This window comes from Nanorana parkeri, unplaced genomic scaffold (assembly GCF_000935625.1).
Source record: "Nanorana parkeri isolate BGI_ZX_2015 unplaced genomic scaffold, ASM93562v1 scaffold44, whole genome shotgun sequence".
In the NCBI taxonomy this organism is placed as follows: domain Eukaryota; kingdom Metazoa; phylum Chordata; class Amphibia; order Anura; family Dicroglossidae; genus Nanorana; species Nanorana parkeri.
Window position 1 is genome coordinate 2,771,632 of NW_017306312.1, and position 20,121 is coordinate 2,791,752.

Below are 20,121 nucleotides of genomic sequence, written 5' to 3' on the forward strand. Positions count from 1 at the left end.
TAGTCAACTCTGTGAATATCACAGAAAAGCATGATTTGGTCAATGTCATTATTTGTTGTATGTGACCTCACTGCTACTGTTCTATTATAACCAATAGTCTAATGTAGGATAATTTGCCTTCACAGCAAAGGCAGGAGGTATATATTTATTTTCTTTAAGGCTGGAATTAAGAAATGTGATAACTCCTTATTAACATGTAAGCAGCTAATTACTTTAGAAAAAAAACCCGTCCGTACGCCTAATAAACAGGAGGTTACATTTTGTTATCCCATGTCATTGCCTCACAGTTCATTAGTGTCTGTTTCACAAACATTATGTTCAAATTTATATTTTGTTACCGCTTGACAATCACATTAGCATAGCTTAATAAATTATACTATGATTAGCGTTGATGTCCTCCGCGTTACCTTATAATCTAAGAGTAAAGACGGTGGTTGGAGTTCACTGAATCTGCGGTTTACAATGGAACTGCCAGTGTTTTTCATTATGTAAATTCGCCGTGAGTCTGACATGATTAAAATGGGTCAGAAGTATTCTTCTATTAATCATTCAGATAACGAAGGGGGACAGGAGAAGGAAGAACAGAAGGATTTCTGCTTTACCCATATATCCATACTCCAGACAAAAAAGCTAAATGCGCAGGTGAAATACCTAAATGTGTGAACTTTGCAACCCACCAAAATATTTGTAATTGCTATGCGGACAGGGTCATGAATCAAACATCCCCGTCACATTGCAGAGCAGAGAGACTGACCTCAATTCTCACTATCACAGATAAGCAATAAACTCTGCTGACTGGAGAATGAAGCCTCACAATGCAGATAGGGTAATGGTCTTTCCCATACAGTTGGCAAGCTCCCAGTGCCTGAAAAATGTTAGAATGGCAGGAATGTGCAATGGAAAGGAGCATGAATGGTTGTTAGGTGTTTCAGTCATGCTCCCACTCTGTGTGTCTCCCTTCCCTGGCCTGATAATCAGTTGTTGGGCAACAGGCCCTGCGCTGCCAGCAACGCCCTCTTCACCCAATTGCGGGCAGCATCCTCATTGCTGGGCAGTGGCTTGGCACTGCCTGTTTAACCAGGTGACGCTGTGGCGCTCTATTTGACCATCACAAGCCCAGGGCGCTAGGTTTGTGCTAGAGTCCAGCTTTTTGGCTCCTGTACATAGTTTTGTCTTTGGATTGCTGCAGTCTTTCTAACCCCTTGCCTGGACATAAATTTCCTCTCTGACTGCAGCCTGACCTAACCCTATCCCGATATCAGATTTTGCATTATGCTACTGATTGCTGCCTGTCATGACCCTTGCCTAGATTACAGATTATACTACTGTTTACTACCAGTTCTTAACACCACAAAGTGCCTACACCGTACACTGTACTTGCCTACCAGCCACTCATAAGACTAGATCTCTCCAGCATACAGTACCTGCCTTGCATGGTACATGAACTCTCTCCCAGGTTGCTGGGAAGTCCCCCCAGTCCTGAAAAAGTCTCTTCTGCCTCACTCCCCCTCTGCTGCAGCAGTCTAATGTCCCTGAGTCATCACATTCTATACACAGTGTATAGAATATGGAGGATGCTGAGGAAAATACCATAATTGCAGCACGAGAGAGGAAGGAGGAAGCACTGTGACAGCCAGCCAGCTAAGAGGATCGGATGAGTATAACTCAATTTTTTTAACCTAGAAAACAACGAGCAGTTAACCCTTGCAGTGCGGGGGTCGTCCCACTGCACGAGTGCTTTAAGTCCTGGGGGCACCCTGGAACTGGTAGGCATACTACCCGTAAGAGAAAGGTTTTCGCTATAGGTAAAGCTGAGCAAAAGCCTTGCTGTTCTCAAACCTTACAATGGCTCGCTTCTTTCACCCTGAGTTGCAATGTTCTGGAGATTATGTGAAGCTAGCTTAAAAAAGATGAAAAACACTTATGCTAGAAAAGTTTAAAAATACATTTAACAATCTTTTAATGAATACAGAAGGGATTAAAGAATGTTCCTCTCTTAAAACTTTTAGAGGAAACCTGTCATGACAGAATAAGGGGGCTGCCATTGCTGACCTCAGGCTTAAATGTTAAAAGATATATAAAACCCAAGAACAAAAAATGAATATACTGCTGTTTACCAGCCCTTAGGATGTGTTAGCTGCATTCATTTTCATTTTTCGGGAAAGTACAGAAAATAGCTGTTGATCTTGCAGTGTCCTTGTCACTGCCTGTGAAGTAAACTGGAAGCATAACATTTTTTATGTTTGTCTGAAAACTACAAACACCACATGTAGACATGTACTAAAGGATAATAATGGGCAAAATTAAAAATATATATGCATTTTTAGGGATTTTCTACAGGTTTCATCCCTCTCCTCATAACCAGATCAATCTAAAAGTTTGTAAACTTGACTTATTTGAAGATGCCCATAGGAAGTTCTTCTTTAATACAGTGACACAATTCCTTGTGTCACATCTCTCCGAGAGCAATCTTCTGAACAATCTGAACTCTTCTGAACAATGTAACATTATTATTGCTTGCTGGATGCAATGCATGATGGGGTATATAGTCTTGAGTGATCAAGCAGCAGGGAAAAAGAAGCAAAGCACACTGGGAATCCAGGAAGTTGTTGAAAGTGATGGGCAGACAAGGTGACACTTATGTATCCCTTCATGGATATAAAGGAGGAGTGAATACAGTCACCCAGTGACATAAAGTGTGTTATCCACAGGGTTACCGGGTGGAAAAAAAAAAAGGAAAAACTAAAAACCAATAAATACAGTCACCTCATCTAAAGAATAGTAAGCTTCAATATATTAAATGTCTGCCTTTGGGTTTGGCTATGCTTAAAGTGCCCGGCTGTTATACCCCACAATGAAAAGCCCCCATGCCAAGATGCCAGCCCTGAAAACTTCTAACCCAAAGCAAGAAAGAACATGACCTGCAAAGTGCAGTAACCCACAACAGCCTGATTCCATCATTCATTAACCTTCATCAGTCGGAAAAGTGATTGCTGATTGTTCTGGGTAAATGAACACAGCACAGCTCTTTACCTTAAAATATTAACATGTATATGAGCAAGCCTTTCACCCAACCATACAAAAAATTGCACATTCATCTCCCGAGAAACAGTTTCTAAAAATGCCCTGCATTAATCTTTATCACTTCACACATCATTTCTAATAGGTTGTTACCAATATTTGTCCTTGAGTGCCTTAGCACAGTCAGTCCACATTACATGTAAACCAGACAGGTACTTTACTTTCTGAATGCAAAAAAAATAATAATAATAATGATATGAGAAGGAAATGTTCTTTTACAGGGCCCCAATGAGCATAAATGTTACCTCCAATGGCTACCTATATGTGCGGAGCAATCATTTCACCAGGGTATCTATCTGTTATTGTTATGAAAATAATGCACATCGAGCAATGAAGTCATTTTTGTGTTACAGAGTAGACATGCTGCAATTGGTAGCCAGTGAAATGAAAGCATGTTCACCATGTGAGATCATGAATATATCTAAATCACAAAGTAGGCTGAGGCTTGTTAACTGATTCCTCCATCTGGAAGGCAGGCACTCTGTAGAAACAGCATATACTGAACATTAACACGTCATTACTGAAATATTCTACTTTTGTCTTTATTGAATTGTCATGTGCTGTGCTTGGTTATTAACACATAATTACTGATGATTAAATCTCTAACCCCCCTCCACCAGAATGTACAACTGCAGACCCATGGCGAGGTTACCAGTGATCACAATGGCTTAAGGTAAAATTTGTCACAGACCTATACAATTCAAACTGAGGATAGGATGAAAAAATACGGTACATAATCATAGATCGAAGGGCCATTGACACCAACCCAATCTGCAGTGTTGGGTTTAATGTGTGCTGTGTTGGAGCTAAGGCAAGCCATTCTTTTAAAAGTCTGCATAATGCCAACTTATGCCAATGCCAATTGGTGCCAACAAGGAGGCGAGGAGAATAGTAATGGTTAATCTACATGGTGACAAGGAAAGACCTGGTCTATTTTTTTTCTGTAAAGCACTGCCTGTTTTTTTTTTTTTAAGGTAAGCAGACTTTACAAAAAAAGAAACTGGGGGTGCAGTGGATTTCTGGCACCAAGAAGAAATGTATCATCAAGCAAGAGGTGCCTCTACTGTCCTAGAGGAGGCAGTAGCCTACTTTAAAGTGAAAAAGGTAAGATAATAATAATAATGTTACAAGAGAAGATGAGCAAATAATATGCATATTGCAATAGCGGTCTCAGTTTTGATTTGCATGAGCCCACAATTACATTAGGTCTTCTTCTTCTTCAATAAGACACTAAATTCAGATATTAAATCTAAAAAATACAAAAGTACATTAACCATCAATCAAAATGTGGCTCATTTACTCACCCCCATGATGGACTACAATCTCAATACAAATTAGTAAACAAACGTTAGTTTGTAGTCTATCACGGCAGCGAGTGGGTTTTGAGTCTTCGGTCACTTGATTGGCCGGGAACCAAAGACACAATTCTCGTGCATGTGCCTGGGAGTTACCTAATATCGGCATGTCGTATATAATGAATGGCATTATGAAGCGGGATTATGAAGGGACTTACAGAACCTCCTCTGTCATAAAAAGCCTGTCGATCTGCCATTTTGTTTCCTGTTTTTTTAGCGCTTTAAAGTATATTTAAAGCCATAATGTATTTAGTTAGTTGTGGATATAGTAGGGAGTGGTTCGAAAAACCCTCTCAGGTTCTTTTTTTTGTCTTGTCTGTGTCCTGTTGGGGTCTATCCCTTTACTTTCTTTTCTGGGGACACCCCGGAAAGTGAGAGGAAATCCCTTCTTAGATGGTTGTCCTCAGAACAGATTTCCCCATTGGAAGACTTTTCCTCACCCCTCATGTTATGGTGGCAGTTGTAAAAGTTTGGAATTTCTATTACTTTCTGTCCTAGTGAAAATGCTTAACAGGAAGAATAGAGTGAGAATGAATCTCCCTACCGGAGATATAGACAGTAAAAAAAAAATAGATGATTTATTGTATTTTCTATGTAATCTCCTGTGGTCCTGGTGAAGAAGAACCCTTAAAACTCCATAAACATGTTGACTTTTTACTTAATGTGACTTATAGCAATTCTCAATTCTGTTTGATAGCAATAAAACGTCAATCGTCACAGAAAATAAAAAATCAGGTATAGATACACAACTATTTCAAAACTTTGTACTGATGCTTATGGTGTTCTTTTTTTGTCCGTGGGTAGTTCTACAGCATGAACTGTATTACTGTTTATTTTTTTTTATTCTTTTCGAAATATATTTTTTGCAATCCAAGTGACTGGGTGATTATAGATTTTGTTGACAACTACCTAAAAATAACCTTCAGGAGCTAAATTGTAATAATTAAACAGGAGTTGAAATAACGGTAGCAGGTGTGACGTATTCTTATTCTTGCTTCACTGAGCCCATGCAGTCATTCTTTTGTAATCTAGAACAATCAAAACCTGACAACGCAAGTCTTTCACTGCATACTCTGCTGCCTCTCCTTTTCGTGATCTTATCTTAAAAGAATATTTGACCTTAATTACCAATAAAGCAAAGAGGTCTAACTGATTAGCTGGCGTTTTAGCCCATGGGGTATAAGCTGATACGGCACAACAGCAACAGAGGCTTGCAAAGCAAGAGTCCGAGACCCTGAACACTGCTTTCTTTCAAATCCCTTGGGAATTTTGCTACCAAAGGTCTAGAATTCCTTAACAGGGGAGATCATGTTTATCAGCTTGAACAGGTCAGCTGGGCCACGATCCAGGTAGTCTGCTTGTCTAAGCTTGATGAAACATAGGCGCCATCGGGTAACAGTAGTGGTCAGGGATGCTGCCAGTAAGGTGTAACTCAAAACGAAAAAATGAAATTAAAATACAACGGTCGCCAGGCCGTTTCTTTCCGCAGATAGTAATAACTGTAAAATAGACAGAGCGTATGTATAGCCCGCTCATTGCATGCTTTTAATATCTTCTCACACATATCATTTCAAGCTTGAAAAGTTTATAATATGGATCCCACCATTGTAAATACAGTAAGTGCTTCCTGCTTTCCCCCTGTACATGCTTCATCTCCTGATAAAACCCACAGTGTACGGTTTTGCTATCACATCTCATCTTTTGTAAAACAGGCCAACCATTTAAAGGGGTATTCTACTTTATCTGTAGCATTATCCATCTCATCTTGCCTCTTAATACGAGTACAAGTATAAGGACACTATTACTTTTTTTTTTAATTAAAAACTTGTGTTCCCCTACATACCAAAAAGCCTCAGTCTATAATGTAATGGATTTTAAGAGGGGGGCCCATGCAAAACACAACAAAAAATAGGGTTCCCCCTTAACATCAAAGCCCACCCTTCACATCAGAATGCCTTTTATATCAGCATCCCCCGATTTACATCAGAGTCCTCCCTTCACATCAGGAGCCCCCTTCACACCAGAATCCCCCCTTTACAACAGAGCACCCCTTCATATCTGATTACCCCTTATTTACGTTAGAGTACCCCCTTTACATCAGAGTCCTACCATCACAAAATTTGCAGGCATCCCTGAGGAAGTCAGAGGGCACCGTGGTTGAGAAAGGCTGGTCTAGCCTGTCAAGGAGGTTTGGCTTTTGGTATGTTACCTAATGGGAAACACATAGGGGGGACTTATGAATGTGTCTGCAACACCATTTTTCTTTGCAACATATTTTTTATCTAAGTTTCAACACACATACAATCATGGCGATAAACAACTTAAATAGCACAGGAAGTTTCAAAATAATAAGTGTCCGTAAAAGCACAAGCAGTGACCGTTATGTGACAGAACATATGTCAACCCAGCCACCAGCATTTAAAAGAGAGGTGGGTCTACTTTCTGAATTGAGATGTTCTCTGTAGACCACAAGAATAATAAATGACCAGATCACATGCAGCAATGACCAGATTCAAAAATTGTGTGTCAGATAAAAATAGGCAGAAAGGAAGAACACAGGAGTAAAGGGAAGAAGTAGCAAAACCCGCATAACACATATGCAACACATTTTTTTGTCGCAAAGACCAAAATCTCTTGCTATCTGCAAAGTTTTATCTCCGCTATGCATTTTTAAGTGTTCGTGCTACATATTAAAGTATACTCATTGCACATGTTTTGCAACATTTCGCATAATTTCGCAACTTCCCAGTAATCGCATTTGGCATTTGCAGCATTATAAGACCTCCAAAGTGCCGCACAGTCTTAATGTAGTGCAAAGATTATTCAGCTTCATACCCTCCAGTCAGCTAAGCACTATTCAGCTGTCCTCCAAGAGGTTTGTGACAATTTTGAGACAATTCTCCTCAGAAAGGCATTTAGGAATAACATAAACTAGCATAATACATCTGTCACTATATGCACTAGAAATGAGGCATTTCAACAGTTTAAAAGACTCTGATAATGCAACCAAATTGATGAATGTCCTCCATAGTGTTTTTTAAGGGAAAAGTACACCTCTGCTTTGACCACTTGAGGACCTTGAGAATACGGTGTATTTCCAGAAAAAGGTCATCTAAATATCCTGTAGATGTAGGAACTGAAGCCCCACACCAATTAAAAGAGTCTAGCTACAACTCTATTCCACTAGGGTCAGGGGACAAATGAGTAGAATATCCAACGCGTTTTAGGGGGCTGAAAATACACCCTTCATCAGGGCTAGGTGACAAAAAGCATGTATGTGGACTAAAATCTCTGCAGCTTTAAATTTGTTTTAAGGTGTGATGAGAAAGCTTCTGGCTTTTCAGTGGGTGATTTGACAGCCAAAGCAGCAAGAACTAGACTAGTCCACTGCTTGCATCAGTTACAAGCTCTTCAGAGTAATACTAAGGGTGCTGTGTGCTGTGCTGTGATGTTTCCAGGAAGCTATGTACTGTTTCTCCCACCAGCCATGATCTGCCACCGTTGCGCAGAGACCAAGTGATGACATCACTCGGCCTAAAATAAATTATGTAATGAAAACGAAATATTTGTATTTTAGATTTTTATTAGCATGTTGACGATGTTGAGAGGGAGGAACCAGAAAAATGCAAAATATAAAAAGATTGTAAGAAGTGATATTTCCCTCATATAAGGAGAAATTCCACATCTGAAAAATGTCACCTAAATGTATTTCCACTGGGAAATTGTCCCTCGCTTTTTTTTTCTGGTGACAGCTGTAGAATTTTGGGTTCATCCATGATTTCCATCCTTGTGCCAACTATCACTAGCACAGGAAGTAAGCATAATATGCCCAATGGAAACACAGACGGCAATAAAAATGTGACAAAAGGTTCTAACTGTTATACTTTATCCAAAATACACACATGAAGGGGCCAGAGATTACCGTAGAAAGAGAATAAAACTCAACCATACACTAAAAGATCTGGCTACCGTGCTTATGTTGGATTGGCACAGCCCTGCCATACATCTGACAGATCTGGAACTCAAGCTGAACTTTTTGCATCATGATGTGGACAATGGAATAAGAGTTATACTTGGTGTATGCACAGGCACATACGGTCATCATTCAATCTAATTTCCTTCCTGCCCACTTGATATCCAATACACAAAATATCCATATTCACATGGAATACAGGGGAAAAAAGGCTTCATTTCTGTGCTTTTTTTTAGTTCATACTTCAATTCAGATATTTTTCAGATGACAATTCCCATAGAAAAAACATCCCTGTAATCTTGGAGCTTCTCAGGCTCCATCCTGCAACCATAAAACAAGAAAGTAAAGGAACATTTTGGGAAAGTTACAATAACCATTCTTGCATAATAAAGTCCCTAGTAAATGTCCGGTCAGATCAGTTGGATATTCTATCAATGACATGACCTATGTTCTGGGAATTCTAACCTCTTCAGCGGCACAAAGGAGCCCAGATTTATTGTCGAGCAGTTCTAATAAAATCGCAGCAGGCATGTAGCAATGATTGCGTTGCTGATTGACTAGACACAGCAAATCTGTTCTGAGAGGGTATCAATAGCAGGACTGGGACTGTGCTGAAAGATGCAGACTAACAAAGCTCATCCCTGCTAGCGATGGTATGCTAGCAGATATGTGACCACTGGAATCTTCATCTGCCTGACAATTGTTTCATGATAAATACAGCGCTAACCTAAACCCTATAGTCTATTATAGTGAACTATTATGCATTCATATCAAAACATAATGCAATAAAGTGCTTAGTTCAAACACAGACTATTTCCAATATATCCGCAAAATGTACAAATACATTCCCTAAAAAGTATAATAATTCAATCTTTATAAACTGCAAAATCTTTTTTTCTTTTTAAGTGGCAATAATTTGAGCAAACAACTTCCAAAGTGCCCAATTGCGTTCCAACCCAAGCGCTAGTGCAATTTTACTCAACTTGCGACCCACCAGATTATACTGATCCCCTGTCGCTAAGAGGAGGCTTTGTGTTATACGTAAGGTCCTCTTTACCCTTCCAGAAACTTTGACTTCTTCACCTGTCCCATATCCTTCCCAAATTCAGGATCCCAGTAACTTGCATGAGAATACAAAAGCCTTGCATAGTATGTTTTTGGTGTGTGGTATTCTTGATGAGGCAGGAAAGGGGTGACCACATAAAAGATATTAAAAGAGGAGGAAACAGGAGAGCCCTTGTGGTGTAGTCATTATGGAAAAAAAAAACTAAACAAAGTGCATAAAAATAATTGAAATGACCTACATTGTGAGGGTTGCCGGTGACCATTTGAGCAATGAGCATGCTTACCTGCAACCTAGAAGATGTGCTTGTAGAGAGTATACACTGAGTGGCCACATCAGTACTTCGTTGGGCCACGAGATGACTTTGTTGGGCCGCCTCGTGACTCCACGAGATGTTGAAAGGTGATGCGAGGAATCTGACACTGCACTGTTGCCCTTCTGTTGTCTCGTACCAGTCTTGCCACTCTCCGTTCTACCCTAACATTGACTAGTCGCTGACGGCCACAATTCGCAAGTTCAGACCCAGATTTTCGGCTGACAGTCCAGTCTTTAAACACTTTAACAACGGCTGCTCTTGAACATTTAACGAATTCTGCTGTTTTGCTGATACTCGCTCCATGGCTTAAGCGCCAACAATCATCCAACGTTCAAAGGCTGTTTCACTTCTACTGTCGTAGTAAACAACCTGCTTCCCTATTTATAATGGTCTGGCCCTCTAGCAACTTCAGCGTGAAATTATAGCTAATTAGCCTACAAACATCAGGTGGTCATAATAATCTGGCCACTCAGTGTATATGTATTCACAAAGGATTATGAGGTTGCTCCCAATGCTTGGGGGAACCCTATCTAAAAGGTCCAAGAGTAGACGTCTGGATGGTGTGATCAATCTAGGATATAAGGAAAAAAATCACAATAGCCGTCTGTTGCAGAGGCGACCTGTGTGGTTGTACATGTCATTGGTGGTAAAGTGTACCAGGATATAAGGCCCGATACCCAGAGATCTTGAGTATGTTGTATTTGTTAGGACGTTAAGACACAAGTACTAATAAAAACAACATAATCAAGATCTCGTGATATCAGGAGTACATTCTTGGCACACTTTACCAACGATGCCTACGACCACGCAGGCGTCTCTGCAACACACAGCCATGACCATTCTTCCCTTGTATCTTTGATTGCATAGCAAAACCTTTTTATATACATCACTAAGAAACTACCATCCACTTACTGTATGTCTGTACAGGCTTAACTTCTGTGATGACATTACACCACCTAACCCCACTCAACGTGTTTTGTCATATGCCAGACTTCATCAGGAGTAATGAAGAGAAAATGTCACCATGAAAGGCAACTAGGATTTTCAGACGTCAATAGTTTTTTTTAAGTTTGGATCAGTGTAGGAGAAAGGGCGAGGAGCTCCGTTAGACCTTAATTGCGGATTGTGCCCTTATTTGAGAGATTTCCCTTCACTTTTTGTTTGTGTCACCAGTGGTAGAAATGAGGGTGCCTTAAGCAGTACCGAGGTGTCTAAAGTAGGGTAAACATAGTTAGAATTTTGTACAAAGGAAGTTGTTTTGGGAAAGTTCATTCGAATATCTATCAATTAGTATGGTGCAAATCAACAGACGAAAATGACAATGTTCCTTAAAATGTTCGAAAGAGCATGTTGGAAATATTTTCCCGATAGAACGAAATTCTAACAATAAATGTGGTTTTCGTTCGGGAAACTCCATTCATTCCAAAATTGAATGTTAAATAAAAACGGAAATCAAACTAAATTTTGAACGACAATCGCCAAGTCTCTGATGGTATTATCGCAAAGTTCTGACGGGATATTTCGTACGTACGTTCGTGGGACATCTCCCCGTGTATACCCTACTTAAGTTGTATTGCGCTGCGGATTACAAGAGGTTGATACAATGCAAATGAATGTAGTTATTTTATTAACTCCATCAATTGTTGCAACAATGAAACACTAAAGAAACTAAAAGAACAATATAAAACTATCTCTACTCAAGATACAAATTAAGCAAAGCATGTTGGCTAATTCTAAACAAAAATGGTTAAACTGCTCTACTCCCTGCCTCACCCCAGGAATCAGAATGTTTGAAAATCCTGAAAAGAAAAAAAAAAGTACAATATTCTGCGATTTTCAGATCAACCCGATCTCATAAACATGCTATTAAAAACAACATCCAGATCGTTTGAATGCTTTTTATTTTATAGCATGTTTATGAGATCGGGTTGATCTGAAAATACTCTCTGCCAACAATTTAATCTTTTACAAGAGATACTAATTGTCACGAGGGCTGGAGCTAGTGGAAAGAGAAGATGAATGGGACCTTTGTATGGGCTGGGATGGCAGTCAGTGGTAAAGAGACAAGCAACAGTGGCCAGTGATGGATTAGAGGCCAGGTACAGTCATATCAAAGCACTGACTTGGAACAATGCCTCCTCCCCCCCAACTCTGATAATTAAAAGATAAGAAAACATCTCTGATCCAAAAAGATCGTTCTAACCAAATGAAAATATTTGCACACACATTTATGTGCAAAGAAGCAGAGAAAAAAAACTGATCCAAGAGGAAGTCCAGGCAAGTATAAACACAAATATCTCATTGTACACCTTTCTGTTCATTCAATAACTACTTTTTTTTAATGTTACTAATAAAGCTCCATTAAATCTATCTTCATATTCAGCTCTCTGAACATGGTCAAGTATGGGACTGGCAGAAAAGTGACCCAGTTAGGTTCTGGTTATTTTAACATGTTTCAGGCATTGGGGCAGTAAGTGTAAGGGACAGCTGACTGGGGGGGCTGATTTATAGTTTATAGTGCGTGCACTATTTTTTGCGATCGCACAGCACTGGAACGCAGAGCATTTTATTACCACGCATTCCTGTGTGGGCCGATCGTACTGTGGGGGGACGTGTCTGCAGTGCCATTGACTGGAATGGCACTGCCATACCCCCTCCCGCCCCAAAATGCATGGAGACTTTATGTATGCGATCCCTTGCGTTCCGGGCAAGGGACATTGCGGTAGATGCGCGGGCTGGTGGAAACCAGCCCTAACATCAGCATTGTAATAGGAATACATACTGGAGTTGTTTTTCATAATGCAATCAAAGCTTACTTGATAAAATCCCTTTTATATAGTGAGTGCTGCCTTCCGTATGCCCATCACTTCCACTATATATACCGTATATCCACAGAACATCTAGAATGGCTGATCGCAGGGGCCCCAAGAGACACTGACCATTAAAATAAAATAATATAAAAGGAGAAAGGTTACAATAAGATGTCACACCCACTCCCAATGAATCAATGCCTTTCTAGCAACATCCGATTGAACTGGCAAAAGGCAGGCAGAGTCAGGACATCGCTGGGAAATGACACAGACATTCATTATCTGAGACACCATGTTACAGCCCAAAATGAACAGGAAGATAAAGTAGAACTCCAGCCTAAACCTTTATAGTAACATTGGGAGAATTCTAGAACCTCTGTCAGGCTCCTATTGCTTTGTGTCTCTTTGTGTTTGTGTCTCTATCAGGAAGATTTTCATTCACTTCCTGTATTCTCGAACACAACAGGCAGCAAGTGAAAAACCTCCCCTTTAAAGATTTGCATTCTCTTCTCACTTTTAGTCCAGGTGACAATGGTCAGCGGGGACACAGGCTGCAATGAAAACTTTACAGAGGTTCTAACTTCCTCCTCTCTAAAACTAGAGAAAGCATTTGCCTTTATCACTATCATTTTCTTCTAGGGTTACACAGACGATTTAGGGCCCATTCACCCCTGATCCGTTGTATTGCGATCTGTTTTTCCAGATCTACAGAATGTACACTGAGCAACGCATGTGCAGTTCCGTGTACATTCTCGCCACTCCTCTGTGCCAGAGTATATGAATTGCCGCACACATGCCCAGAAGTTAGATCACTCCGACCCGGCCAATTAAGATGGCCGAAGAGCTCAGAAGAAGACATTGGCTCAGGTGAGAGAGAGAGATGGGAGGAGCGTTTAGTTTCTGCTTTAAAGAACTCCGGGCAATACTTTTATTAGCCTTTGCAGTGGGGCTACCCCCGTACTGAACGGGTTACCTGCTCATTTTTGTCTAGGTGCAAGCTCTACTCACCCGAACTTCCGAGCCAGCTGCTTCTTCTCCGGTCTCTGAAGCCTCTTTCCGCCTATGCTGCTGCACAGCACCTCAGTGTCCTCACGTTTATACACTGTACATAGAATGGGATGATTTACGGGACCTTAGAACTGCTGCAGCGAAGGGGGAGAGAGGCTGGAAGGACAGCTCTAATTAGAACAAGCCCGCTCAGCAGTTCAAGTGAGTATAACTTTTTTTTTTAGCACCTAGACAAACAAAGCAGGCAGTTAACTCCTGCAGTGCGAGGTAGTCTCACTGCAAGGGTTAATACAAGTTTGCCTGCAGTTCTTCTTAAAAGTAGAATTATGGCCCCCGATTAAAAATGATGTGCTGCAGCCCTTAAAGGAGAACTATGGGGTAAGTGTTTTTCCCCATAGTTCTCCTCAGGGTCATGTAAGGACACATACTAGTGTCCTACCATGGCTCAAAGTTTAGTATACCGCGAGCTACAGCCCGTGGTATACTGAGACTGCCGCAGCCGGGATGGATCCCAACATTACTGTCAAGATCCACCCAGCTGCGTGAGTGACAGCTGGCTCTGCCTATCTAGAGGCAGAGCCAGCTGTGCCCACCCCCTCCCTGTCCGTTCCGCCAGTCAGCACTGGAGGATCAGAGCGGGGAGGGGGGGAATCCCTGCAGGGAGCCGTGAGTGACAGTCACGGCTCTCTGCGGAGAGATGATCGAGAAATGAGTGAGCGACGGTATGTGTTCGCTCACTTCCCGATCTATTGAGCCGACGTGTGACAGTTTCATTGTCACAGGTCGGCTAGAACTATGAGGATGACTGACTTTCACTCACTTCATAGTTCTCCTTTAACTGTAAGTGCATCAGTTTTTCCTTAGCCCCCCTGTAAAGTCTCACAAATTCCAGTTCTTGCCAGCACAGTCCAGCTTCCTGTGATGGGGTGACAACGCTGCTCTGAATTTAGGAGCAGTGCAGCATCATTGTCACCCCATCAGAGGAAACATAAGATTGGCAGTGTCAACAGGCATTTGATGTAGTAAAAGGAACTCTAACGCATCACAGGGAGGAAGTTAGGGTTGGGGCAGGTATTCGACACACCCAAAAGTGTAGGGTAGCTGCAGAGGCCAGAGATCTGCAGGGCAGCAACATTTTAAGACACAGGCTTCTTATAACTTTTACAAGGTGTCTAGTTTCATTGAATTGACTTACAGGCAGGGTTACTTTTAAGGCATAGTCCACTTTCTAGACCGTGTTTCATGTTGCCCCATATTTAGGCTATAACATAAAGCATGATTGCATACACCAAACCCCCCTGCACCCTCCCAACAACACTTCCTAAATAGATTTGCAGGAAGCTCCTGGTAGTGGCTGTGTATTGAATTTGGCGCGGCGGTGCGTGGCTCCATAGTTACATCATCCATTCACTCGTTGCCGCCTGCCACTGTAGTAGGGGGACTCAGCAGAGCGCAGCGGTCATAAGGTGGTGACATCACTGCAAATGTCCTCCATTCAGAACTTCCTCCAGCCCCAAAACAGAAGTCTCATAACCCCATACAGACCTGGGGCTGGATGTAAACAATGCAAGAGCCTGTTCATTGCACCTGCGACACTCTGCACTGGCCAAGGTTGCAATACTCCGTAGGCCTCAATGCAAACATTTAATAAATGCACCTTTTATATTATATAATTGTTGGAGCATTTATTACAGTTTTTCATAATGTGGACTCTGCCTTCAAGTTTGTTTGTTTTTTCTTTTATTCAAAGCTTCCAAAACTACAGATGGAGAGCTCTCTACAACATTGTAAGTGTACACACCAAAAGTACCAGGCACTACATTATAATATGGGGAAATACTAAAGTGACCAGCGTGTAGGCAGCGTTTCACATTTGACGTTAGGGCATGTGAGTCACGTGTGCACACAGCAAGCGCAATTCCTCCGCTGGAACTATTTGTACAGCACATTCGGTATTCTGTCCCCTCCGCCGCCTCTTACCTCTCTGCACAATGCAGCGGAGGGCTCTAGACGCCAGCATCGTGATCGGCAGCTCCAGTCAGGTGTCCGTCACGTGCTATAGACCCGAAAGCACCGATTGGCCGTCGCTCACTGGCGGAAGAGATTGTCTCCGCCGCTGGGGACCGCCCACAAGTGGGAAAATAGATCGCTGGCGACGGAGCGGTGCTGGGCCCAAAAAATAAAACGCAAAGCTTGGCTACTGTGTCAGTAATAATGTGTGCGAGTTAGAGGCATTTACACAAACAGCTGATTATCTCAAATTTCGATTCTAGGAAATGTCTTCCTTAGCCATACACTTATGAGGGAAGGGGAGGCACATTGCTAATTGCTATTTTTAGTAAATTGCACATCTGAGATGAATCTGATTGGGAGGGTCGTACCGAAATCCAATGCCTTAGAAGGAAATAAACATCTAATATTAGAGTGAAATCTGTCCTATATTTATGGCTGCAACAACGAATCGATTATAATCGGTAATGAGAATCGTTGACAGCGATTCTCAACATCGATTAGTTGTTGCCACTGTTCTATCAAAGTTTGTGACTGCGTTAGAATGTGTGACCGGTGATGTGGTCACACATTCTAACATAATCCCGCCCAGTTTTTCGGCAGTGGAATGTGTGACCGGTCAAGTGGTTACACATTCTAACGTAGTCACACCCATTCCACCGTCGAAAAACTGGGCGGGATTATGTTAGTATGTGTGACCTCATCAACGGTCACACATTCTAACGCAGTCACAAACTTTGATAGAACAACCCCTTTCTGCCTCGGTACCCACCCAGTGCCGCTTTAGCCTCGCCCCCCTTCCCTCCGCTACCGCCGTTCCTCCTCTGCAGCTAGCGGCTGGGAGTCATACCCAGCCCGAGCCCGTTATTGGATATTTTAAAATGCAATAGCCAATAGCAGGCTAATTATTGCACCCACCCACTGCCTGCTGTCAATAAGCAGAGGAGGACCTAATGGAGAACTACCCGCAGTGGGCGGGTGCAATAGCCAGCCTACTATTGGCTGTTGCATTTTAAAGTATCAAATAGCAGGCTGGGTATTGCTCCCAGCATTACAATAATAATTTAAAAAAAGTTTTAAAAAATAAAGTTAAACAAAAATTTTAATAAAATACATTTTAATCAAAATAAAAAAAAGTTAAAAAAAAAGTTAAATAAAAACTGTAGTTCAAAAATGTATTCAAACTATAAAAGTGTCATACTGTATTTCTTCATTTTTTGCACACTACAAAAATCTGCATTTTTGGCTACAAATTTACTCAAACCCCGAGAACATTAAGGGGGTTATTCACAAAGCTGCCGAAAGCAGCCGAGTGACTAACCCAGCCAAAGTGAAGTGAGCCGAACAACGTTCGGCTATTCACTTCTGGCTTGCACGGCTGATTCAAAATCTGGATCGGCTGAGCCGAAGCTCCGGCTGCTCACTCGCTGCCGTTCGCCCCTATTCTCTTAGGGGCCGAACGGCAGTGAGTGAATAGCCAAATGCAACCGAGCGGCATTCGGCTTGGCTATTGTGCTCGGTGCCTCCGTGGTACTGAGCAGAATAGCAAATCAATGAAAAAAGTTGAAAAAAGATGTTTGAAATGTAAATATCGTGACATTAAAGGATAAAACATTTTCCCCTCCCCCTCCATGTTAATGTCAGCACTTACCTTAAATGATGTCTCTTAATCTGATCATCTTCTTCTTTCCTGATGTTTTCATCTGTCCCTCCAGCGGTGCGGCGGCTCTCCGATCCAGCGCGGAATCCTCGCTGCTTACAGGCACTTCCGATCCAGCGGTGTCTGCAGGCGGGTGGACGCGTCCATAGACTTTCCTTGCGTCTCTGCTCGTCTCCCGGCCGAGAATCCGAACTGCGCATGCGCCCGCCCCAAGATCCTTTGCGGCCGCACGAACAGTTCTGGACTCTCGCCGCGATAATGAGGTCAGTCTAAACCGCTGTTTAAGTGTTTAAAAAAAAAACAACTATCTACTGCTTGTTTAGAACCCCTTTAATTAAAAAAATAAAGATTTTTTTTTTAAAACAAAAAAAACTATTGGGCGGAGCTAGCAATGACAGCTACCTCCGCCCAACTGTTTCCTATTGGCCGGTACCTGCCAGAGTCTTCTAGCAGGTCCCGGCCAATGAATAACAACTGGGTGGAGGAGCCGGCCGTGACGTCACAGCCGCCTCCGCCCAGTTGTTATTGTTTTATGACAGTTCAGCGTCCCCAGTTCATTTGGGGACGCTGATCTGTCATTATAACTGGGCGGAGCCAGGCCGTGAGATTACCGCTCCACCCATTATTATGGCTTCACCCAGCTGTCTTTTGCAGGGCGAAAGGCCATTCTTTGGCAGGCCTTTTGCCCCGCTTCGGCTGACACTACGGTTCAGTCGAGCCAGAGTAAATGCCTTCGGCTGCTGTACGGGCTAAAGTGAATAGCCCGTACAGCAGCCCTTCGGTTCGACTGAACCAAAGGGCTCCGGCGGCCGAAGAGAGCCAAAGGATCAGCTGAAGCTATGGCTGGATCCTTCAGCTCCTTTATGAATAGCCCCCCAAATATTTTCTGAACACAGCCCTTAAAAAAAAAATAGTTTTTTTTGTTGCATGATATTTGTGCAACAGTGAGTACCCAACAGGTACTCACAATGCCAGCACCAAAGGGTTAAAGAGGGTCTCTGTTGTCCCTGATAATGCTTAAAATAAAACTGCTTCAGGTGGCGTCAGATAACCAACGAGGGAATGGGGAATGTCCGCGGACTCTTGGCTTCACTCACTTTGGACAAACATACCCTTGAAGGAGTCTTCACAGACGGGGTCACACTAGTGCAGATACGCCATTGAGGACCTGTATAGCACCCTGCAGCTCTACTAACGCATTGGACCACATGTCAGGGTGGGCACCTGACACTGGATCCAGTGTCTGAAGCTGCATTACAGGCCAGCCCCATATCCTGTGTGGCCCGAGTACTGTTCCCGAAGCTTTTGTCATGGGGCACAGTTCCATCCATAAGCTGCAAGTTTGCTGCTCTGACCATAGACAGCGATAGGAAGACACTTGATTGAAGGAACGTAGAAAAAATAAAGCTAACTAAACTACCACACATATTCCTCAGTGGAGAGGAGACATCTATCACCTAAGGACACTAGGAAAATAACAAGGAAATCCTACTTTGGGGGGGTTATACGAGGGTCCTCACAGCTTTGGCCAGTTTCCAGTAACCTGATACCTGCATATTACCGAATTGTCCTGTACGATAAAGAAATGGTGGCTATGTCCTCAACTAATAATACAGCCACAGAGGCCACAGTAGTGTTATCATACGAAACATTAACAAACCTTATTTATAATACACAATCGGCACAATAAAAGATTGTACTACTATATTCTATCCGTGTTATTAAAGGTTTATTAACAATGCCTCTCTATTAAATTCAGGTTCCAGCCAATATAGCTCCCCTAACATGGTACAAACTCCCCCAACTTCAATCTATTCCCAATGGTTTTCAGTGGGCTCAGGTAGGATCCTTTAAATCGTTTCCCCACACATAAGGTGGCCATACACCTTACAATTATCTGCAGATTTTCTGTGGTCAGATGGAAAAAGTGCAACAGATTGGCCCAGGTGGAGATTACTCCAGCCACACAGTTAAGTGTAGATGGAGGAATCTGTTGCACCTTTTCCACCTGACCACAGAAAATCTGCAGATAATTGTAAGGTGTATGGCCAGCTTTATACAAGAATTGGGAGTCCATAACACTCATTACTTCAAGTACTTTCAGCTTAGGCTTGTGGCCCAAGACCAAACTGGGAACGAGTACCAATATGTATATTTTGGTACTCGCAGATACATTGTACCGATACCGGTACTTCCGGTAGCATAGAGCCGGCTTGCCAGGCAATCAGGGAACCAAGCGGCGTGTCATTACCCACCGCCTGGCTTCATGATTGCCCTGGAAGCCGACTCCATTCTGTTTGGGCGGCTCAATGCTGATTGGCGGGGAAGCCAGCTTTCCAGCCAATTGGCATCGAGGCTGGCCAAACAGATCTGATAATATGGTGACACAACCTCCACTCCGCAGACACCTCATTCCCATCACATTGATCCTCAGCAGCATTCATTACCGTACCACAGACTGCCCAGCGCTCTCATTCACAAATCCTCTAACACAGGGGTCTCAAAGTACCGGCCCGTGGGCCAATTGCGCCAGCTCACATGTGGCCTGCAGCCAGCTCACAAGTCAGGTGCGCGGTCACGGACCTCATACCCAACTTGTGGGAGCAGCTGCACGTTCTGCATCTCTGACTGATGCAGACCACAGAGCTGCTTTGGTGCTGCACTTGGATTGATTAGAAAGGTCTGCAGCAGACCTTACCAATCAATCACCAGCGATTGTGCCTCCTCACAGCAAAAAGGTAAGCAGGAGGGGGGCTTTGTATTTTATTTTACATGCCAGGGGGGGGGGGAGGTACTGGGAATTGTATTATTGTGTGTGTGTGAATTTAGATGTACATGGGGGGAG

The 20,121-nt window shown here is 42.5% G+C and overlaps 1 protein-coding gene across 1 annotated transcript in view; it reads right to left on the minus strand.

The window, feature by feature from the left end:
• Positions 1 to 15,655, minus strand: part of METAP1D (methionyl aminopeptidase type 1D, mitochondrial) — a 146,300-nt gene extending 130,645 nt beyond the window's left edge. Inside the window, exon 1 of the mRNA XM_018572451.1 lies at positions 15,587 to 15,655. Coding sequence (XP_018427953.1) covers positions 15,587 to 15,626 — 40 coding nt within the window. The 5' untranslated portion in view covers positions 15,627 to 15,655. The remainder of the gene's footprint in view (positions 1 to 15,586) is intronic.
• Between the last annotated feature and the right edge of the window lie 4,466 nt (positions 15,656 to 20,121).